The sequence below is a fragment of the Python bivittatus genome, unplaced genomic scaffold (assembly GCF_059951505.1).
Source record: "Python bivittatus isolate LINGU-HERP-01145 unplaced genomic scaffold, Pbiv_v1 ctg000080_np1212, whole genome shotgun sequence".
In the NCBI taxonomy this organism is placed as follows: Eukaryota; Metazoa; Chordata; class Lepidosauria; order Squamata; family Pythonidae; genus Python; species Python bivittatus.
The window spans coordinates 66,664,709-66,682,787 of NW_028277035.1; the positions used below are offsets into that span (position 1 = coordinate 66,664,709).

Sequence of the window (18,079 nt, forward strand, 5' to 3'; positions counted from 1 at the left end):
TTGATTAGTATATGTAGATTAGGGACCAGTTTATAAAGAGAGTACCTTAATTTGCAAGCAAGCAGTTAATTCAAATCAATAGTTATTAATTTAATATTTGGGGGCACTGATCCTGCCCCCCTTTTTTCTTATTATGTGGCTACTTGTTTACATACCCATAAATGCACACACTGTTGTATCTCATATAAATATTTTTAATAGGAAGAGGAAGTATCCAGGATAGGTTTCAGCTAGGGTTGGCAGTCCCAAGGTGATATATAGGAAGCGGGACATTACATATTTCAGATCACACATAAGATCTGAATCTATACATGTCCAAATTTTTCTGTTAATTCATAATGGTTGTCCACATAGCAGGTATTCTCCCATGTTAAAATGCAAAAAATAAGGTTTATCTACTGGTTGCTTAGTAAGAACAAAATAGCAAATTTTGTTCTGACTAAGAAAGGATTAAGCAAAACTTCACAGAGAAAAACGTTATTACCCATCACCATACAAAATCTCTGGCCAAAAATTAGATTTAAAGTAGTGTTTGTCTTGTACAGACTCAAAAAGCTTTAGGATTATCAGATCATTTTACTACTTAAAAGATAACATTGTTCAGAAGAGCTCTATTTTTAACATTCTCCCCCACAGCATCTTTGGAAGGGAAATACAGGAAAATCTCTGTTGAACAATTGTGCCCCTGTGCTGCAGATGCATAGAAACCACACATTTTGTCATACCACCAGTTCTACAGTGACACTTGTCTGCAGTTGATCTCCCTGCTCCACTCTAAATTCCCAGGGCATTCTGACTTATTTTACTTACACAATAATGACAATTCTGGGTCCCTAGACATTGCTAAATTTTGTTATACCATGTGTAAACTCTGCCCTGCTGTGAGCTATAACTGTAATTGTTAACATTTATGCAATATTTTATATGGTGGAGTTTTCTTTCTTTTTTTTTCTTTTTTGGCCTATGGTTGTAATCAAGTCTATCTATTAAGAAGATACACAGCAGTTTGGTGACTTTGGTGCTTTGCATTGTTTTTTTTTTTAATAGATCAAAGGTAGGCAGTCTAGGACCTAATTTGAGACAACTCTTGAAATTGGTTCATACCTCTAGATTTGTTGTTTGTCCCTACTATGTTATCTCATGTTTTCAAAATAGATTGTCAGAAACAGGCAGAAAAAAAAAAAAACACATGATGAAACTGGGTATTCCTGCTTAGTTTTGGCTTTGGCCCCATCTGTTTGCTTCAATCCTGCCCATTATGCAACCCCCAACAGATTGCCCTGAGGGATTGCAGCTCTTAATAGGTAGAAGAAGAAAAAGTATTGTCTATCCCTGGATTATGGATTGACCCAGCTAATGCTGATAAGAATCACCATATGACTAGTTTAGCAGTCTTTGGAATCTAGAATACATTCAGACTCACAGCAGGCTAGGAGGGACAATTAGGGAGGGAGAATTAAGCTCAATTAGCTTTACTGAGCAAGCAGCATTAGGGTCTTATTCTTTGTCTGTTTGTATTTATGGAGGGGGGGATTTTGCTGCCATCTAAGATTGGGCTCTGAATATTGAATATTCTGTTGTTTTAGAATAATGCAGTAGTATTTTAGGTAATATCTATTTATGTTTTTTAATTTGATAATATAGTTTATAAAGTATAGTTTGTAAACCAGTGATATTTATACGTTTAACAAATATTTTAGATGTTTAGAATTGCAATTTGTTAAGCCTTTTAAAAGTTGGGGGCTCTTTTTCTTTCTTCCTTTCTTTTCATTTATTGGCTTGGTTTAATTTTTTTTTATTATTTATTAATTGCTTTTAGTATTGGACATCCCTTATCTACTGATTACCTTTTGTATTTTGGTATTTTTCTTATTTTTTGTAGTGTTCTTAAAATAAATGAACTTGTTAAAAGAAAGGTTCATCATTATAGATAACATTTGAATCTGGTTTGGACCTCTGTCTGTTGGCAATTGTGTCATAAGTCGGTGATCTTTTCAGTGATGAACATCAGAAAATGTATGTCCCAATTCTCATAAGATTCCAAATTCATTAGATTTTTGCAGTCTTATACCTGAGATCTTTATATACAAAAATTATCATGAGTCTTACCATTTCTTTTTATAACTTGTAGGCAAGACTGTAATACAAGCCTTGTACGTGCCTGTTGGAATGAGCTCTTTACTTTAGGCCTAGCACAGTGTGCACAGGTGATGAGCTTGTCAACTATCTTAGCCGCAATTGTCAACCATTTGCAGAATAGCATACAGGAAGGTATGTGTTATTTTTTAAAGGCTCTGATCGTTTGTTATAAATTCAAAGATTTATAATTGTATATAAGCAGTCTTTATTTATATGTCACTCATACATCAAACGTTTCTGTGATAAAAAGGGGGGGTGTCACTTTTAGTTCCACTCTTAATGTTGCATTTCTTCCTTTGAGCATACATATATTGAGAGCAGTTGTCTGCAGAGGGATGGGCAATTCTATGCCATTAGGATATAATAATAATTTATTAAACTTGCATGCCACCCAATTCCCAATGACTCTGGGTGGCTCACAACAAACAAACAAATTACAATAAAATCACTAAAAAAATAAAACATGGTAAGTATGACAGACCAGATGGCATGAAGCAAGGGGTCTTGCTCTCTCTCACCAAAGGCCTGTGTGAAGAGCCAGGTCTTCACCACTCTTCTGAATGAGAACAGAGTGGGGGCCATCTGGCTCTTGGGGGGAACCTCATTCCTCAGGGCAGGCGCTGCTACAGAGGAAAGAATATACTCACTGGAAGTAGAGGATCTGGAGTACAATAGCCATACAGCATTATAAAGTGGACAGTGAATAAAAACAAAGGGTTTGCCTGGGATTCCCTATTATTTTATTCTCATCTCACTTCATATCTGGGATTAGGATATTACAGCATAAAACTCATGAGTAACAAAAAACTACATGCTAAAAAAGTAATACTACATTATTATTTAAGTTCAAGCTCATGTATCAGTAGTCTTTTTCTTTTTTTAAAAAAAGTATGGTGGGCTCTATTTCTGGCTAACTTATTTGATTTGTTTTAGGTTTAGAAGAATAAAGATAGCAGTTCATTTGATTTAATTTGTTAAATCCTTTCAAACTTAATTATAATAGGCAGGTTCCGCCCCCCCAGCCAGGCCCTCAAAAACAACACAACTGATGTAGTTCCTCTGGTCAAGGAAAGAGGCAGGATATTCAGAGGCCATGGAGAGGTAGGTGCCCTACGTTTGATTAAATGTAGGGCTCTAAGATTTTCCCTCATCCAAAGCTGGAAGGTATTTCAAACAGATTTGTGTATGGAAACAATAAATAGTAGTACTATTACCCTTACCAAAAGTAGATAGAGGCTGTTTGACCTAATTGTGGTGTAGTGTGCTTTATTTTAAACATAGCTTTTTGTCATCAGGAGTACGATACAATAATTAAAATAGTAGTTCTTGCCTCGAGTTTTTGGAGTGGAAACTAAAGTCTGGTAAAATAAGTAGTGTTATTATTACTACTTCCCAATTAAGAAAAATGAATGTTTTATATCCAGCTATTTGCAAAATTCTTAATTTGTAAACTGTAAGAGTTTTCATAATACAGTGGCTGAAAAGACATGTAGAATGATTGCTAATACAGGCAAAGGTCAAATATTTTAAACATAATTTTAGGGAGTAGCCTTTTCAGCCCCAGAGGCCACATGTGCCAGATAGGCCCACTGCCACAAGTACATATTCAGTTTCTCTCTGTCTCTTTCTCCCTTGCTCATGTGCATGGACATGTACCACAGAATCAAAGAAGAGGGAGAAAGACTTTATTTTCAGCTTTCCTCCCAGCAATATTCCTAGAGATGTCTGTTTCTATTTTGCTTTACAATATAGAAACATTGATTATTCCCCACTTTACTATCAGCTAGTTTTGGGGGGAAAATAGATAGGATTTTCAGAGGTTCTATGATATGTTAAAAATACATTTGAAGCTTGGATTGCCCACATAGGATATATGTAAATGCAAATATCACAGAACAGAAGAACAAGGGAAAAAAATGCTTCATATTGAGATACATCTTTTCATAAACCTATAAGATTTCAGCTCCCTAGTATTAATCTGTCTTCTGATAGAGAAATATCCAAAAGCTCTTAAATTTATGGAAGTTAACTTTTATTTCTCAAATCATTTTTAAAAATAATTGAAAATAGGGCAATTCTCAATCAGCAATGAAGCACACAGGAAAGGATTAAGTCTGTCTTCTGTGAGTGGCAAGATCAAAGTTAAAAGAATTCAAGCCTTCCAGTGTTAGAGGAATTCTCCTTCAGTATTTGGCTTTGCCTGTGCTGTGAGTGTTGGGCTGAATATAATTCCCGTGCCACTTTAGGAGGACAGATGGTTTTTTATTATTGTTGTTGTTGTTGTTAGATTTATTTTTTTTTTTTTGGTCATTGTCTCTTAGGTAAGAGACATAATAACTTACTTAATAGAAGCCTAACTTTCCATTGCAGTTGCCTCAATGTTCTCAGTACTATCTTGCACAAAAATGACAACTGCCTTTTCTGTACAGGCACACACTACCAATCTCTGCAGTGCTTCATAAAGAAAGTTAGTACCTATTACATTTTATATATACATTTCAGGTCAATGCAGAAAGTGCTCCAAATTCCTTGCACAATGTTGCCAAACAGTCTTTGCCTCATTTGATCTGAGACATTATTACTAATGCCTCCTTAGAGAATATTTATAGAACGGTGCCTTGGCAACTGTTCCACCTTTATTCCTCACTAAAATATTGATGAGTTTACCCTTCAAAGCCTAGTTTGAGTTAATATACAGATTTGTTGGATATTGCTTTTAGACATCAATTTCTTGCCTCCTCTGTTCCCTTGCTCACTGAGAATGGAAAGCTGGATTGACTGTGCCCATCTTAAATCAGCCAAATCCAGATGACTGAAAGTGTGGCAGGAATCCTCTGTCTCTAAGGGCACTGAAATTATTTCTGCTTTCCATGGAAGGGGTTAATTCTTTCTTGCCTGCTCAACTCCTCTCTGAATAAAAGATATCTCATGGTAATTCCAACTTCTCATATTTGATCATTTTTAAACTCGGTGTCTTTCCCTATAGCCTTTGGCTTACTTTCAGTTTTATATTTACACCTACTTTCTTTTACCTTGCTCACTGCTTGATTTTTCTTCATTGTCTGCATTCTTAACAAAAGGGTAAGTTTCTGGCTTCTGCTTTGTTCATTGCAATTGAGAATTATAAAAACATGTAATTCAAACTACAGAGCAGAAAGAAGTCAAGTTAAGCTGCTAATTCCATTTGAAAAAATAAGATTTATTCCCAAATTCCATGGAGCAAATGTAATGTGTGAAGAAGTTGCTATCTAAATGATTATGTCTTGAAGAAGGCTATATTTTTGGTTGATTTCCCAATGTATCTACCTTCTTTTAAGAGAGCATATAATGTTTACTTGTAGATAAACTTTCTGGAGATCGAATAAAACAAGTGATGGAGCACATCTGGAAACTCCAGGAGTTTTGTAACAGTATGGCTAAACTTGATATTGATGGATATGAATATGCTTATCTTAAAGCTATAGTCCTCTTTAGTCCTGGTAAGGCATTTAATAATGATTTGATTTCAGTGTCTGCCTTTAATGTTGTTTAGATGCTTTAATGCTCTGACACTAGCTAAAACAGTGGTGAAGAAATTAACAAGACATTTTGTAATATATTTAAGTTGGGGTTAAGATATTTACTTTGACCTTTTAACTCTTCATTTTAGTGAGACTTTCTCCTTAAATATCATATTTAAATTTGATATATTCGTGAAATATTTTCTTAAAAGTCATATCTCAATTCTTTCCTTTTTTTCCCCCCTTCTTTTAAATAACTTCACAAGCAGCTTCTGCAGTTAGAGCAGAATATGGGAGACCTGTGAATTACAGCAAAATTAATAATCTTTTCCAACTGCAGTCCCAAACAGAATGTCTTAATAAATTGGATATAATTTGAAGGTTCTTACATTTACCTATCACTGTGCTAGAAAAGTTCCTGAATGACAACATTATATTAGTTGGCTCCATTACTGATTTCAGCCCATCTGGGATTTAAGGGGAGACATTGCAAGATTGTTTATCTTCTGCCTTGTTTGGAGTAAAGAATACTTAACATAACTATAACTGTTCCTAAGTGGCTTAAAAGATTCTTTGTCTTAACATTTTTTTATTAAGACATTCACCCCCAAATGGTGGGAAAAGCAAAAGTCTACTACTGAAGATCTACTTTCCAATAAGCATTGAGAAATCCAAAGGTAAATAGGATTCCCTAGCCCCAATAACTGGTTGGCATGACAATTAATTATTAAAACAGATAAGGCTCAAAAGACACACATATGCGATCTATAAGTCTGGCTCAAGGTATGTATTCTCTCGATGAGTGAAATATACATGATTTGTACTGCAGAACCACAAATTAGCATTTAGGGTGTTGTAAGGGTACTCACCCAGTGCACTTTAAAGCATCACTCCAGATTAGGAGGCTATACAAAAATGAATGTGAAAAAATATCTTTTTGAATTGTACATAAGTTACATAAGAAACTTGTGCTAACACAGTCTTTCAAACCTTAATTAATTGCAGTCTTCAGGCTTTTTTTTTTTTTCCTAAGCATGTGTCATCTTCAACAAGTATTTTTGCTTTCTGTTGGTGGCCTTCTACTTAATAAATGTGTCCTGATGTTAGATGCACAGCAGAATCATATGGTAATGTTGGGGGGAAATATCAACATTTTTCTGCTCTCTCCTTTCCCCCCAGTATAGGATAGAAGGCAGTTTTGAACACGCTAGCCAGATCTTTAATTTTCTATTTTAAAGGTGGACATTAATTTTTATCTTAGCTTTTCATGTAATAAGGTTTACACTTACAATAATGCAAATTATGAACATGGAATTTGGAAGTTACTTATAATACATTTTTCACTGTTATGTAATTAACTTTGTTTTTTGGAGGGAAAGAAAACCAGGAACAGAGTTATGTTACAGAAAAAAAAATTAAAAACAAAATCCTCCTGCGCACAAGTAAGGTTTTAATGAGAAATTTTCTTTAAAACAATTCACCCAAATACCTAGATATAAAAGCAAGCTTTTCTGGGGAAAAAGAAAAAAAAAGAAAGAAGGGAATTGAGAGAATTGTGTACAGAATTCCAAAGAAAATGAAGTCAGACTAACATTTTACTTGACTGAGTACAATATTGCATTTCAGAAAGGTTTCAGAATATATTAATAATTCTAATTCCTGCTTAGATGGTTCTTTTTGTTTTTTATTAGTTTTCTAAATCTGACTTTTTAAAATTGGAAAGCTAAAACAAATTATTTTATCCAGCTTTTATAGCATTCTGTTTAATAGAGCAGTAAATATATTTTTGTTGTCTGGGTTTTAACAAATTTTTAAAAATACTTACATGCTAAATCCCCCAAAATTACCTGCTTAAATGATTAAAAAGGTAGTCAGCTTTAATCAGACAAACCATTATGTGCACGTCTTTAATTCGTATCATAGATAAGTTCTGACCTATTCCAGATTTTTAGCATGGAGCCAATTTACCAAATGTTCAGGACTCAGTGGAATATAAGGGTTTTTCACTAACGTCCATTTTATATGTTCCGTTTTTCTGAACAGTTGAATGGAAATATGTGAATTTTAGATGGAAGCCAAATTAAAGTTTGGTAAAATAGCAGCCTTTTAGAAATGAAGAATTCAATACATCTAAATATTATCTCTATAAAAACGTACTTCCTTGCCTGTTGGATATATACAGTCAGTTCTATCAGGGTTCAGTTCCATACACACTTCACTGAGAATGATTGAAATGTTACCTATATAAAATTGGCATAAATAAGACTGTAATATTTAATACTAATAGATTTTTATGGTATTATTTTTGAAGGATTAGAAATCATTTAATCAAGTGCATGAAATAGTCTTACATGTAGGGAGGGCATATATGTGTTCACATTGTCATAAAATTAAATGCAAGCAAAATACAAAAATTACACAATAATCTATGTGAAGCTTAGTTTAAATACAGTGGCCATTCACTTCACTAGTCATTAGTGAGACCATAGACATCCTAGCTTGCTAAGATAATTAATATGGGATAGGGAATTGTCTCTATACATTCTTAAATGGATTAAAATACTTAATAAGTTCTAATTGAGCTACTATATACTGTAATATATAATTCCATTGAAATTCTGTTCTTTGAGGAATGACAATATATGGTCAGCAGGAGTGGATCCCCTGGGATTGAAATGATCTCCTGCTAGTTACCAAATGTTGTAATTTTTATTTGTGGCTATATATTTTTTGCATAGACCATGTGCTAGGTGGAAAACAAAACAGCATTGCTGGTAGATAATGGCATACATTACCTTTGGAAATTCTTGAATAAAAGGTGGTGTTTTTTTTAAGTGCTACATTTTTCAGTACTAGTAAAGGTACAGTGAAATATTTTGTTTTCAATAGATCACCCTGGTCTGACAGGTTCCAGCCAAATCGAAAAATTTCAGGAGAAAGCTCAAATGGAGTTACAAGACTACATTCAAAAAACCTATCCAGAAGATACTTACAGGTATTGTTATATTATGTTGTTGTTGTTTTACTTGGTTGAGTGCTAAAGTTTTCTGTTTGTTTGTTTTCATGTGACCTTTAGTGAACATCATTTTCAGTTCCTAGATATCTGTGAAAGTAGATTTTGATAGGATTGCACCAGAAGTCATATATTTACTTCCAGCCAAAAACAATGACAGCCCAAAGTGCTTACTGTTATTACAGTTTTCATGTTATTGAGTTATTGAATAAGCCTATCCTTTACTTACCAGAAGTGAGTTCCATTAAAATCAAAAGAAATTATTTCAAAGTATGTATGTATAGCGCATATTTGAGATGGGACTTGTCTGTCAGTTTAACTTCAGGATTCACTTACAGATGTTACCATTTGAGCCTTGCTTTCCTCTATAGTAGAAAAGGTAAACTATTGCATGCATAATTAACTTAATATATTTTTCATTATAGTATTAATATAATGTTGGTGCCTACTCTGGCATCTTTCTGGAATGTGCCTAAAACAGTACCTCAAATTATGATTTGCTGCCATATAGACTAGGGTTGGCATGATGATTATTACTATTACTTTATTATACTATTAATATTATTTGTTATTTTATTGGTTTTTATGTTTGAATTGGATTTTACTATATTTTTATGTTATTTTTAGTGTAAAGTACTATGAATCAGTTGTTTGACAGTACATAAAATATTTAATACATAAATATTGGTTGGAAGCCTCTTTCTATAAGGGACCATGTAACAGCAAGTTTGGAGGAACCCTTTATTATGCACTCAATCCAAATGGATGTTGAGACCCATTAACCTTGCAGCTTTGGGTGTTTTATCAGATTTGGTCCAGATGGTGGACTTTTGAGAAACACATTGAATCCGAACCCTCCTGAGGCTTTCTCCAGGATTCAGAATTTTGAGGGATACTGAGATGTATGAGTCTGATCAATCTAATGCATATATTTCTTCCCAAACTCTCCACGTAGGAAAACTCCAGGTTGAAAGGATGAGAGACAGTATGTAGTTTTGTAAAGATTTAGCTTGTAACCATAGTGAATGGTAGTAGTTTTTCATAAACTCAAAGGCCAAAGTATAGACATCAGGTGGAACTCTTAAGCATCACAGCGGTACTGGTAAATTGAGCTACATCTTTACATGTACCACTGACTTTCTTCTTTCAGACTAGCTCGAGTTCTAGTTCGCCTGCCAGCTCTTAGACTGATGAGCTCCAGCATTACAGAAGAACTCTTTTTTACTGGCCTCATTGGAAATGTTCCAATTGACAGCATTATCCCCTACATCCTGAAAATGGAAACAGCAGAGTACAATGGTCAAATAACAGGATCGTCCTCTTAGAAGGAATCAGCTCATCTTGGTGGACCTGAGTGCTATTACTGATTCTTTTGGATAATGTGTACAAATACTTTCAACACTTTTCATTTTCTTGTTAAATATTCATTTATTCAAAGGCAAGATAAAAAAAAAAACTACAATATTTTTTCTAGGACCTATTTCTGCCAGAACAAATATTTGAATTTCTTTTCCTGAAAAGACTACAGTGAATTGATAAATATGTCTTTAATATGGTTTTTATTTAAGCATTATCAGTGAGTACAATATAGCTTCTCTTATGACAGAATACAAATTAAAAAAAACTATATTCAGAATTTTAGCTTGGATCCAAAAAGCTGCAAGAGTTCTCCTACAATGGGACTGTCCTCCTCCCGCCCCCTCATTGCAGCCCATTTTTCTTTGCTTCCCCAAAAAGCCACTTCAGAACAGCATGAAGTGTACCACACTAGCTTGTGGAAGAAGAAAATTGCTTACAAGATTCATTTGAGCAAGCAGAGGGCTTTTTATTTGCTGAAAATATGCTTTGAATCCAGTCCATATTGTGTACAGACATAATGTTCACACATACATGCATATAGATTAAAATTGACATCTAAAATAGCAGGATGTAGGAACAGTCAACACTTCCAAAGACTGTTTTATGAAAGCTAAGACAGTATCTTCATAATCCTGCTTCTATGAGTAGTGTAAATGAATAATAGCATTTTAATTACAGATGTATGCTAATGATTTCTATGAAAACTTAGAGCCATGGCAGACAATCATTTATGCTAACAAAAATTTAATTGCATATGTTTATTAATAACACGATTCTTTTAAGCGAATTTCTGTACTGTTTGAATTCTGCTAAATGAATAGAAATGTTTATAGCATAGGTGAAGCATAAGGTTTATGGCTCATTTGTAAACTTGATAGATGCTATAGACATTATTTACACTGGAAAATAGCACAATAACTTCTTGTAATGAGGCACCACTGAGAATTTGAAGAGGTTTTGTGCTGTTTGCTAAATGCTGTGCTACAATAGCTTTTTTTTTTTTTAACCGTGACACATCCATCACTTAAGTAATAGCGATTTATCTGTAAAATAGCTTATTTTACAGATAAATCAGCTTCAAAAACAAATTTCAAACTTATTCCTTCTGAGGCCTAGGAAGACTGACTGGCAGTTCTGAGATCACTGAAATAGCAAGGAATCTATTATTGAGATTTGGCTTCTTTCTGGCAAAGGAGTCCTACAGTCAGCTTGGAGCACTCCAGTAACAAAGTGCTTCAAATTCCCAAGTGATCTGCCAAAACAATATTAGAAAGACAGGATGAAAGCAAGAAGCTGCTGTAGTAGTAGCAGTGAAAGGGAACATATCTAGACTAGCTTAGACTAGCTTCTAGGCTGTTTTAAATTCAGTAAGTGTTTGGTGATTTGGCAGAGGGGTTAGGATACAACAGATCCTTGGTTCTGCCTAGCCTGGTCACCAGAGTGTGGTATGATATCAGAGCAGGGAAACTTCCTATAGTCCCTGCGATAGCATACCATGGAACCATGAAGTTGTGTCCTAAGGATTCAGATTCTGATTCACTCATTTTCTCAGCCTGCAACCCAATATATGTTCTGAAGCACATGCCATCATTTCTACAGAAATGATGATCACAGTAAAAGAAAAAGAATAGCCATTTTTATTTACATTTACATCCATTTTCCCATGATTGCATATGTCTTACCTGATTATCCTATACCATCCAAACACAAATCATAATGACACAACAGACTTTAGTGGTTTTCACACATTTCCGTGCAGATATGAGTTTGTTTCTATATACATCTTACTTCTATGTAGGAAAGGTACCATGCACGAAGGGGGTCTCTGGGATCATTCAGAATCTGATAAGAATCCACCTGGAGTCACAGTACTAAAAATGCCATGTATTGTGATCTGTCAAAATACTAAGGCTGGCCAATTCTACTTGCATCCAGTACTGCCTTTATATTTAATATTATATTGTACAGTACTTCTGTATTTCAAATCACAGTTGTAATTTTTATTTCATACATGTATCACTTTTTTCAAATTGGCTTTTATATGAAAACATATTTCAACAAGTGTGTAATGTATACTCTTTGTTAAGTATATGGGTGGTTTCAGTGAGCATCTTAGATGCATTTTATAGTGAGCATTGTATAGATTTTAATACATGCAAGTACTAATGAAGAATAATACAGGTTAATATAAACTCATAGTTGAACAGAGCCTTACATAAGCAATGTAGTCTTATGGCTCTCTCCTGAGAAAGTGTCACTGAGCTCAGTGGTGCTTACTTCTAGTGAGTGTTTATACTGCATAATGATAATTCACTCAGCAAATTCCTAGCTATGCTCAGATCTTTTACATTTGCCATCCTTTCATCAACATTCAAATTAATTCACAAGCCACTGTTATACAGAAGCTGAAATAGTATATTCCTTGATTTTGCTTAAACAGGAGTTTAGCTGTGTCATATAATATATATAATTCCAAACGTCCAAAAGGTCATTTGGAAATAGAATTGAGTCTGTCCTGGTAAGATCTTAAAACCTAAAACTAGTTACAGGCCAAATTTATAAAGTTAAAAAATTGGATGAGGAAAGATTAAACAACTGAGATTATGCTTTAGTACAATTTTGTTGAAATCTGCAGAACAAATTATGTATACTGTTTTTATTGTAATAATTTATACCTCTAATGCATATTAATAGGTTTTGTTTTGCATACTACCATGATTGCTATGGTGGAATATATATATTTAAAATTATTAGAGTATGTATAATACTTAATTATGCACATCTAATAAAAGCATATGCAATTTGAATACTATAAAAATAGTATTAGTTTTGAAAATAATTCAGTGCAAGATGAAACAGCTTGCTGAATTCTGTACCAGATTAGATCCTCTACAAACCATTAATCATATATTAATTTCATTCTCTTGGATTAAGTTGAACCAAACTAGTTTACATCATTTGTTTTAGTTATCTAGGTTTTGGATCAAGCCAAAATACATTTTTAAGTAGCACTATTTTAATGGGAGTGAGTTACAGTATTTCAATTATTTTGCATTCATTATTTATTTATTTCCTATCTCACCTAGCCAGCATATTATTATAAACATATTTTTGCAGTTCATTCTCACATTAGAGGTAGATGATGAAGGAATGACTTTAACATTTGTTTTTCATTATGCCCAAGAGAACAAGCGTTCTTTTAGTTTTAAGTTTCTGGGAAGAGACTGTATAATGAACTCTTTCAACAATTTTAAACTTATTTTTTGTAAGAGCACTTGTTAACAGGAAAGTTTTTGTAGCATCTAGAGTTTGGTATCTCCATTCCGATTTTCAGGGAAGGAAATACTGCACAGCAGTCCATCAGAAAGTGGAGGTGCAATATAAGCCATCCTTCACCGTTGTCTGCACATCCTGTTGGAATATGTTTTCTGAACATAATTTTCTTTTAAAAAGTGTAATCATTACCCTTGCTTATGTGCACACTGAAAAACTCTCAGCATGTTTGGAAGAGTTTTGCTTTTGTTTTTCAGAGAGGAGCTGCTACCACTATACTAAAAGAAACATTTTTGATTTGGATGCATTTAGAAAGCAGTATAAAACTACCATTCAGACATAGAAAATAAAAAATAGTCTCTTGTTTCTCCACATTGGAATCCATTAGGTTCTATCCAGAATCACATAATAGGACTTAGTCTGCTTCTCCTCTATTTGCATTTTTCCAAATCTGCTCTGGCGTTCTGCTAATCTAGAGCAGATTTGCAGAGCTGCTTTGAGTAGAATGAATGCTACGTGTTCCACTGGCAGACAAATATATTTTGCTCAGTGGGTAATTATCATAGAAGTCATGTGCCTGACATCAATGACAGCAGTGGAGGTTTTCACAGTTGGTGTCTTGTAATCCTGACACTTTGTAATTTGAGCCTAAAATAATTATTAAAGGATGTTTTATTAGTAAGTCATAGCACTTTTAAAAATTGTCAGTAAGTGGAAATTTTAATCTAATATCTATTTCTCTGAAGATGGACATTTGGGATGATTACTCTTACCAAGCACACTTACTTGAAAACAAGTTCTCTCAGATCGGTAGGATTTAAATATGCATGTAAAGATTGAAAGCATCTGCATTTAAAAGACTTCCTGAATGGACGGACTGTTGATAAATTGGACTCATGAATTTTAATTTATTTCAATGGGACTTGGACATGCATGACAATAAGACCAAAGTCTCCCTGCTATGGGAGAACCTGTATGGCAACTTAAAAACCATTAAATAATACAGTTTCCCTGAATATTTAGCTTGTACTGAATTAGATAAAAGTTAAGATTGTCATTTTAAGTATGTGTCCATAGGTATTTCTGTTTTTTCAAAAATAATTAAATATGTCATTTAGAGTTCAGTTCAAATATGCCATACAACAGGAAGAGAGTTTTTTAAAATCTCAAGACTTGACCAAGCTCTTAAGCACAATTAAAACAGTGCTTTGGATGCTGGCCCTATTTATTAGTTTGTATGATGTTTATGTGTTAGTATCTAACTTTGTGCAGTACATTATGTACAGTGTAATATAAAATGTGTATGTATGTATATAAAATTATGTACAGTCATACTCATATATACCAGATTTCTATATGTTAAAAAAGATTTATAAATGCATTGCAAAGCTTGAGCTTCCTACATTTTATATTTTGTTTAAAGCTTGATATAATCATATGCCTCCCTCTCCTTTTTCTCAGCACTGTTCCTAAACCTAATTGCACTTTGTCTTAAATACTGAAAGAAACTATCTAATAGTTCCACATTTTATTTGTTAATATTCACAAGCCCAGCTTAAATTAATGGAGATTGTGCAGTGACAGTGGTGGTGAACCTGTGGACCATAAACCTTTCTGTATATTCTGAATGCCTGCAAAAGGGGCTTTTTGTATTTTTTCTGAGCTTTTCTTTTGTACAGTCTTCTTTTTCAGCATATGCATTTTGATCATTGTATGTTTTAATGCTGGCAGTACATCCCTTCCAAGTTGCTAATTAAAATGATCAAGGCTATCACACAACAGATGTGTGTAATTTTATAATGATAACTATCTTATTAAATGAGCATAAGGCAAAACGCTGTGTCATGAATGTCACTATTAGCTAACTGATACAGGATATGGTATCTTCTCAATAATACTTTTTTCTTTTTCTTTTTTGGGCAGAGAAACTGGTAAAATGGCCATCTTAAATTTTAAGGTTTTTTTAATGAAAAAATGGCATGAGATACAACACAGATGCTACCAGTAAAGTCTTGGGGAAGGTTTCAAGTAAGCTCTGAAGGGAAGCAGCTTGTGCACCCCAAGTGTTTTGTTTCACTTTGTACTGCCCTTGATTCCTTTCTGGCCTCCATCAATAAAAAGGGATTCATGGGGCTGGGGTGTCAGATTAGATAATTTGGCCAGAGGTTATATTAAGTGGTGCTATTAAATGAGCTCCAGAAATAATTATGATCATACTAAAGGAGAAGTGCTCCTCTGTACAAGAACACGTATAGAGGCTCATAGAGGAAATCACAGTATGTGGAAAACTGCATTTTTTCAGGTCTCTGCTTTGCCTCTCTCAAAAGGTCAGGTAGTTTGCGCTGCGTGGAGAGGCAGGGCTTGATGGGAATCTTGCATTTTTTCCCCTTTTAAACAGCTCTTTTTCCTCCATGCTTTGACACACCAGCTCCATTTTCCACATGTGGTTAAAAGGAGAGGGCTGAAAACTGGTTCTCAAGCACCATGACGATCACTTTTCATGGAGCTGTTAGGTCTATATAGAGAAAGATTGTCTTCAGAATTCATTGGAAAATTAAAAACTTTGCCCTTCCCAATATCACTGCTGATACTGCCTAAGCCTTGTTTTCTGTATCTTTTTTGAAATGTATTCCAGATCTGATCTAAAATGTACAGTATTGTAAAAGAAGAGCCTGGTGGAAATAAATGCTGCTAATAAAGTTATATATGGTCTAGCACTTGCCTAATCCTGCACTTAAAAGACGTGAGTTATGACTAGAAAGTCTATAAAAAATAACAATGAAGTGGGATATAATCCTGGAGAATCCCTATAAATACTTTTGAATTTATATTTCTCTGTTTTCAAGTCTACTGCTTAAACATTTCTTTTTTTAGCTGATGAACCATTTTTGGCTAGAAGCACTCATTTTAAATTTACTCAAACTAAAATTCTTCATTTCATAGTTGCAACAATTGGATTCATCAGTCATTCCATTTAAATCAAATAGAATTTTTCCTTTTCTAGTTGTTCTCTGAAAGGTTAAAAGATAACCATTTCTGCTTATTTGAAAAATTTCTTGCTTTGAATGTGTGTAAGAGACAGCATTTCTCATTCACTGGGGCTTCCGTAACTGGAAGCAGAAAGATTCCGGAAACTGTAGGGGTCATCCTGATATTTGCAGCTCGGACATGATAGCTCTACATTTTGCCAGTCCTATTTATACAATGCAGCAGCAAAGACAAATACATTGTTAGAAGAGTAAAGTAACTTTGTACTGGAAGTACGATACTCATTTCACACTCTAATCAGTTTAAAAAACAGAACTCTCAGCAAACAGCTGGATAAGTTTTAATGGTGTATTGTCCAAAAGAGATCAGCATACAGTTCTGTATTTTCTTTCAGTATCCACAGAATTCATATCCTGAAAAGGCTTTCATAATGATGTACTACGTAAAAACACAATGTAAAGCCATTGTTCTGAACAGTTTTATAATGGAAAGTACTGCTTATGTTTACAATTGTAAGCATTTGAAAACTCCCTCAAGCATCGAGCTTTTATTAAAACTCAAGTATTTGCCACAAAAAGAACTGTGATAATATCCAGGGTTATCTTTTATAACCCTGGGTTTTGTATTGTTTATTAAAAAGTCTACTTTTTTTAGTTCAGGTTTAAAACCTGCCAAAACCTGTTGCTTCCTCTTAAGTTTCTTTTGTGAAATCAGCTTTGGAAATGTCATGGCATTTAAAATAGCATGTTTTTTAAAATCTGAACTTTTATATCTAATCAATGTCTTCAGTCTTGAAGAGAAATTTGCATTGTTGTGTGTGTATATATAGAGTATTGCAGTGCATGCTTATGCATTTTATTAAATGCTGTCTAAATGTGTCCTTACATTGTTGTGGCTTAATGTTGCAGCCTTTAAGAAATTTATACTATTACAATAAATAAATACTCTTATGCAGCTTTTGATTTCCTCCTTTTAATATTTTTGTTAATATCCACGGCAGTTAATGGTGACAAAACAAACATCCGTGTGCGGCATTTTGTTCACGTTGCTTGAGATGGTATTAATTCCCCAAAGGAGCATTCTGCATGCCTCAGCTGGTTTTATCCCAGAGTTCCTTGAACTGCGCATCTCCCGTGCCCTGTAGTAAAGGAGTTTTGAGAAAGGGTGGGGGCTGGGGATAAGGGAATGGCTCCTGCTTTGAAAAGTCAACCATTTCCACTGGTGTAAGTCTTTAGATTTTGACCAAATATCAGGACACTGATTCAAGTATACAGCAACGAATGTGCAAAGTTTAAATGTATTCTCTGCCACCTACGTGCACATGGCAGACCCTGGAATAGTCCCTGTCATGCTCAAGTCATGCTTTTTAACTGAAAACTCTTTCTGCCATGTTAAAATAATGATCCATTTTTAAAGATTATAGTTAATATCTTGCTGCCTGGGGAATTCTGGGAGTTGAAGTCCACACATCTTGTCAAGGTTGAGAAACACTGTCTTAGTACAGTAGATGGCAATATTTGGCTTTAACAGCATGGAAACTCAGTAGAGCCAGTTTTGTTTAGTATGTGGCTGGCCTCTATAAAGACATTTGGAATTCTATTCTTCATTGGAAATTAAGAAACATCTTGGGAGAAGACAGTGCTTCCATATTTTTACCAAGAAAACTGTCTACCCCAGAACTGAGCTCAGTTGCAGGGCATCTTTTCTATAGTGATGGATCGATTTTTGTCAGATTTATATCCCAAATGCTGGACATGGCAGCACACATAGCTCTTTCTCCAATTTATCCCCACAATTAACTGCAAGA

General features: G+C 34.2%; 1 protein-coding gene across 4 annotated transcripts in view; it reads left to right on the forward strand.

The window, feature by feature from the left end:
• The window catches only part of NR2C2 (nuclear receptor subfamily 2 group C member 2), a 59,432-nt gene extending 42,206 nt beyond the window's left edge, over positions 1–17,226 (forward strand). For 3 of the 4 annotated variants that reach the window (XM_007429461.4, XM_007429462.4, XM_007429463.4), the window contains 4 exons: positions 2,132–2,271; positions 5,481–5,618; positions 8,529–8,634; positions 9,803–17,226. In XM_007429461.4, the coding sequence (XP_007429523.1) occupies positions 2,132–2,271; positions 5,481–5,618; positions 8,529–8,634; positions 9,803–9,977 (559 nt within the window). In that variant the 3' untranslated portion in view covers positions 9,978–17,226. Of the gene's footprint in view, positions 1–2,131; positions 2,272–5,480; positions 5,619–6,236; positions 6,317–8,528; positions 8,635–9,802 lie in introns of all 4 variants that reach the window. The other variant, XR_015794915.1, reaches the window with a different exon arrangement.
• The last annotated feature ends 853 nt before the right edge of the window (positions 17,227–18,079 follow it).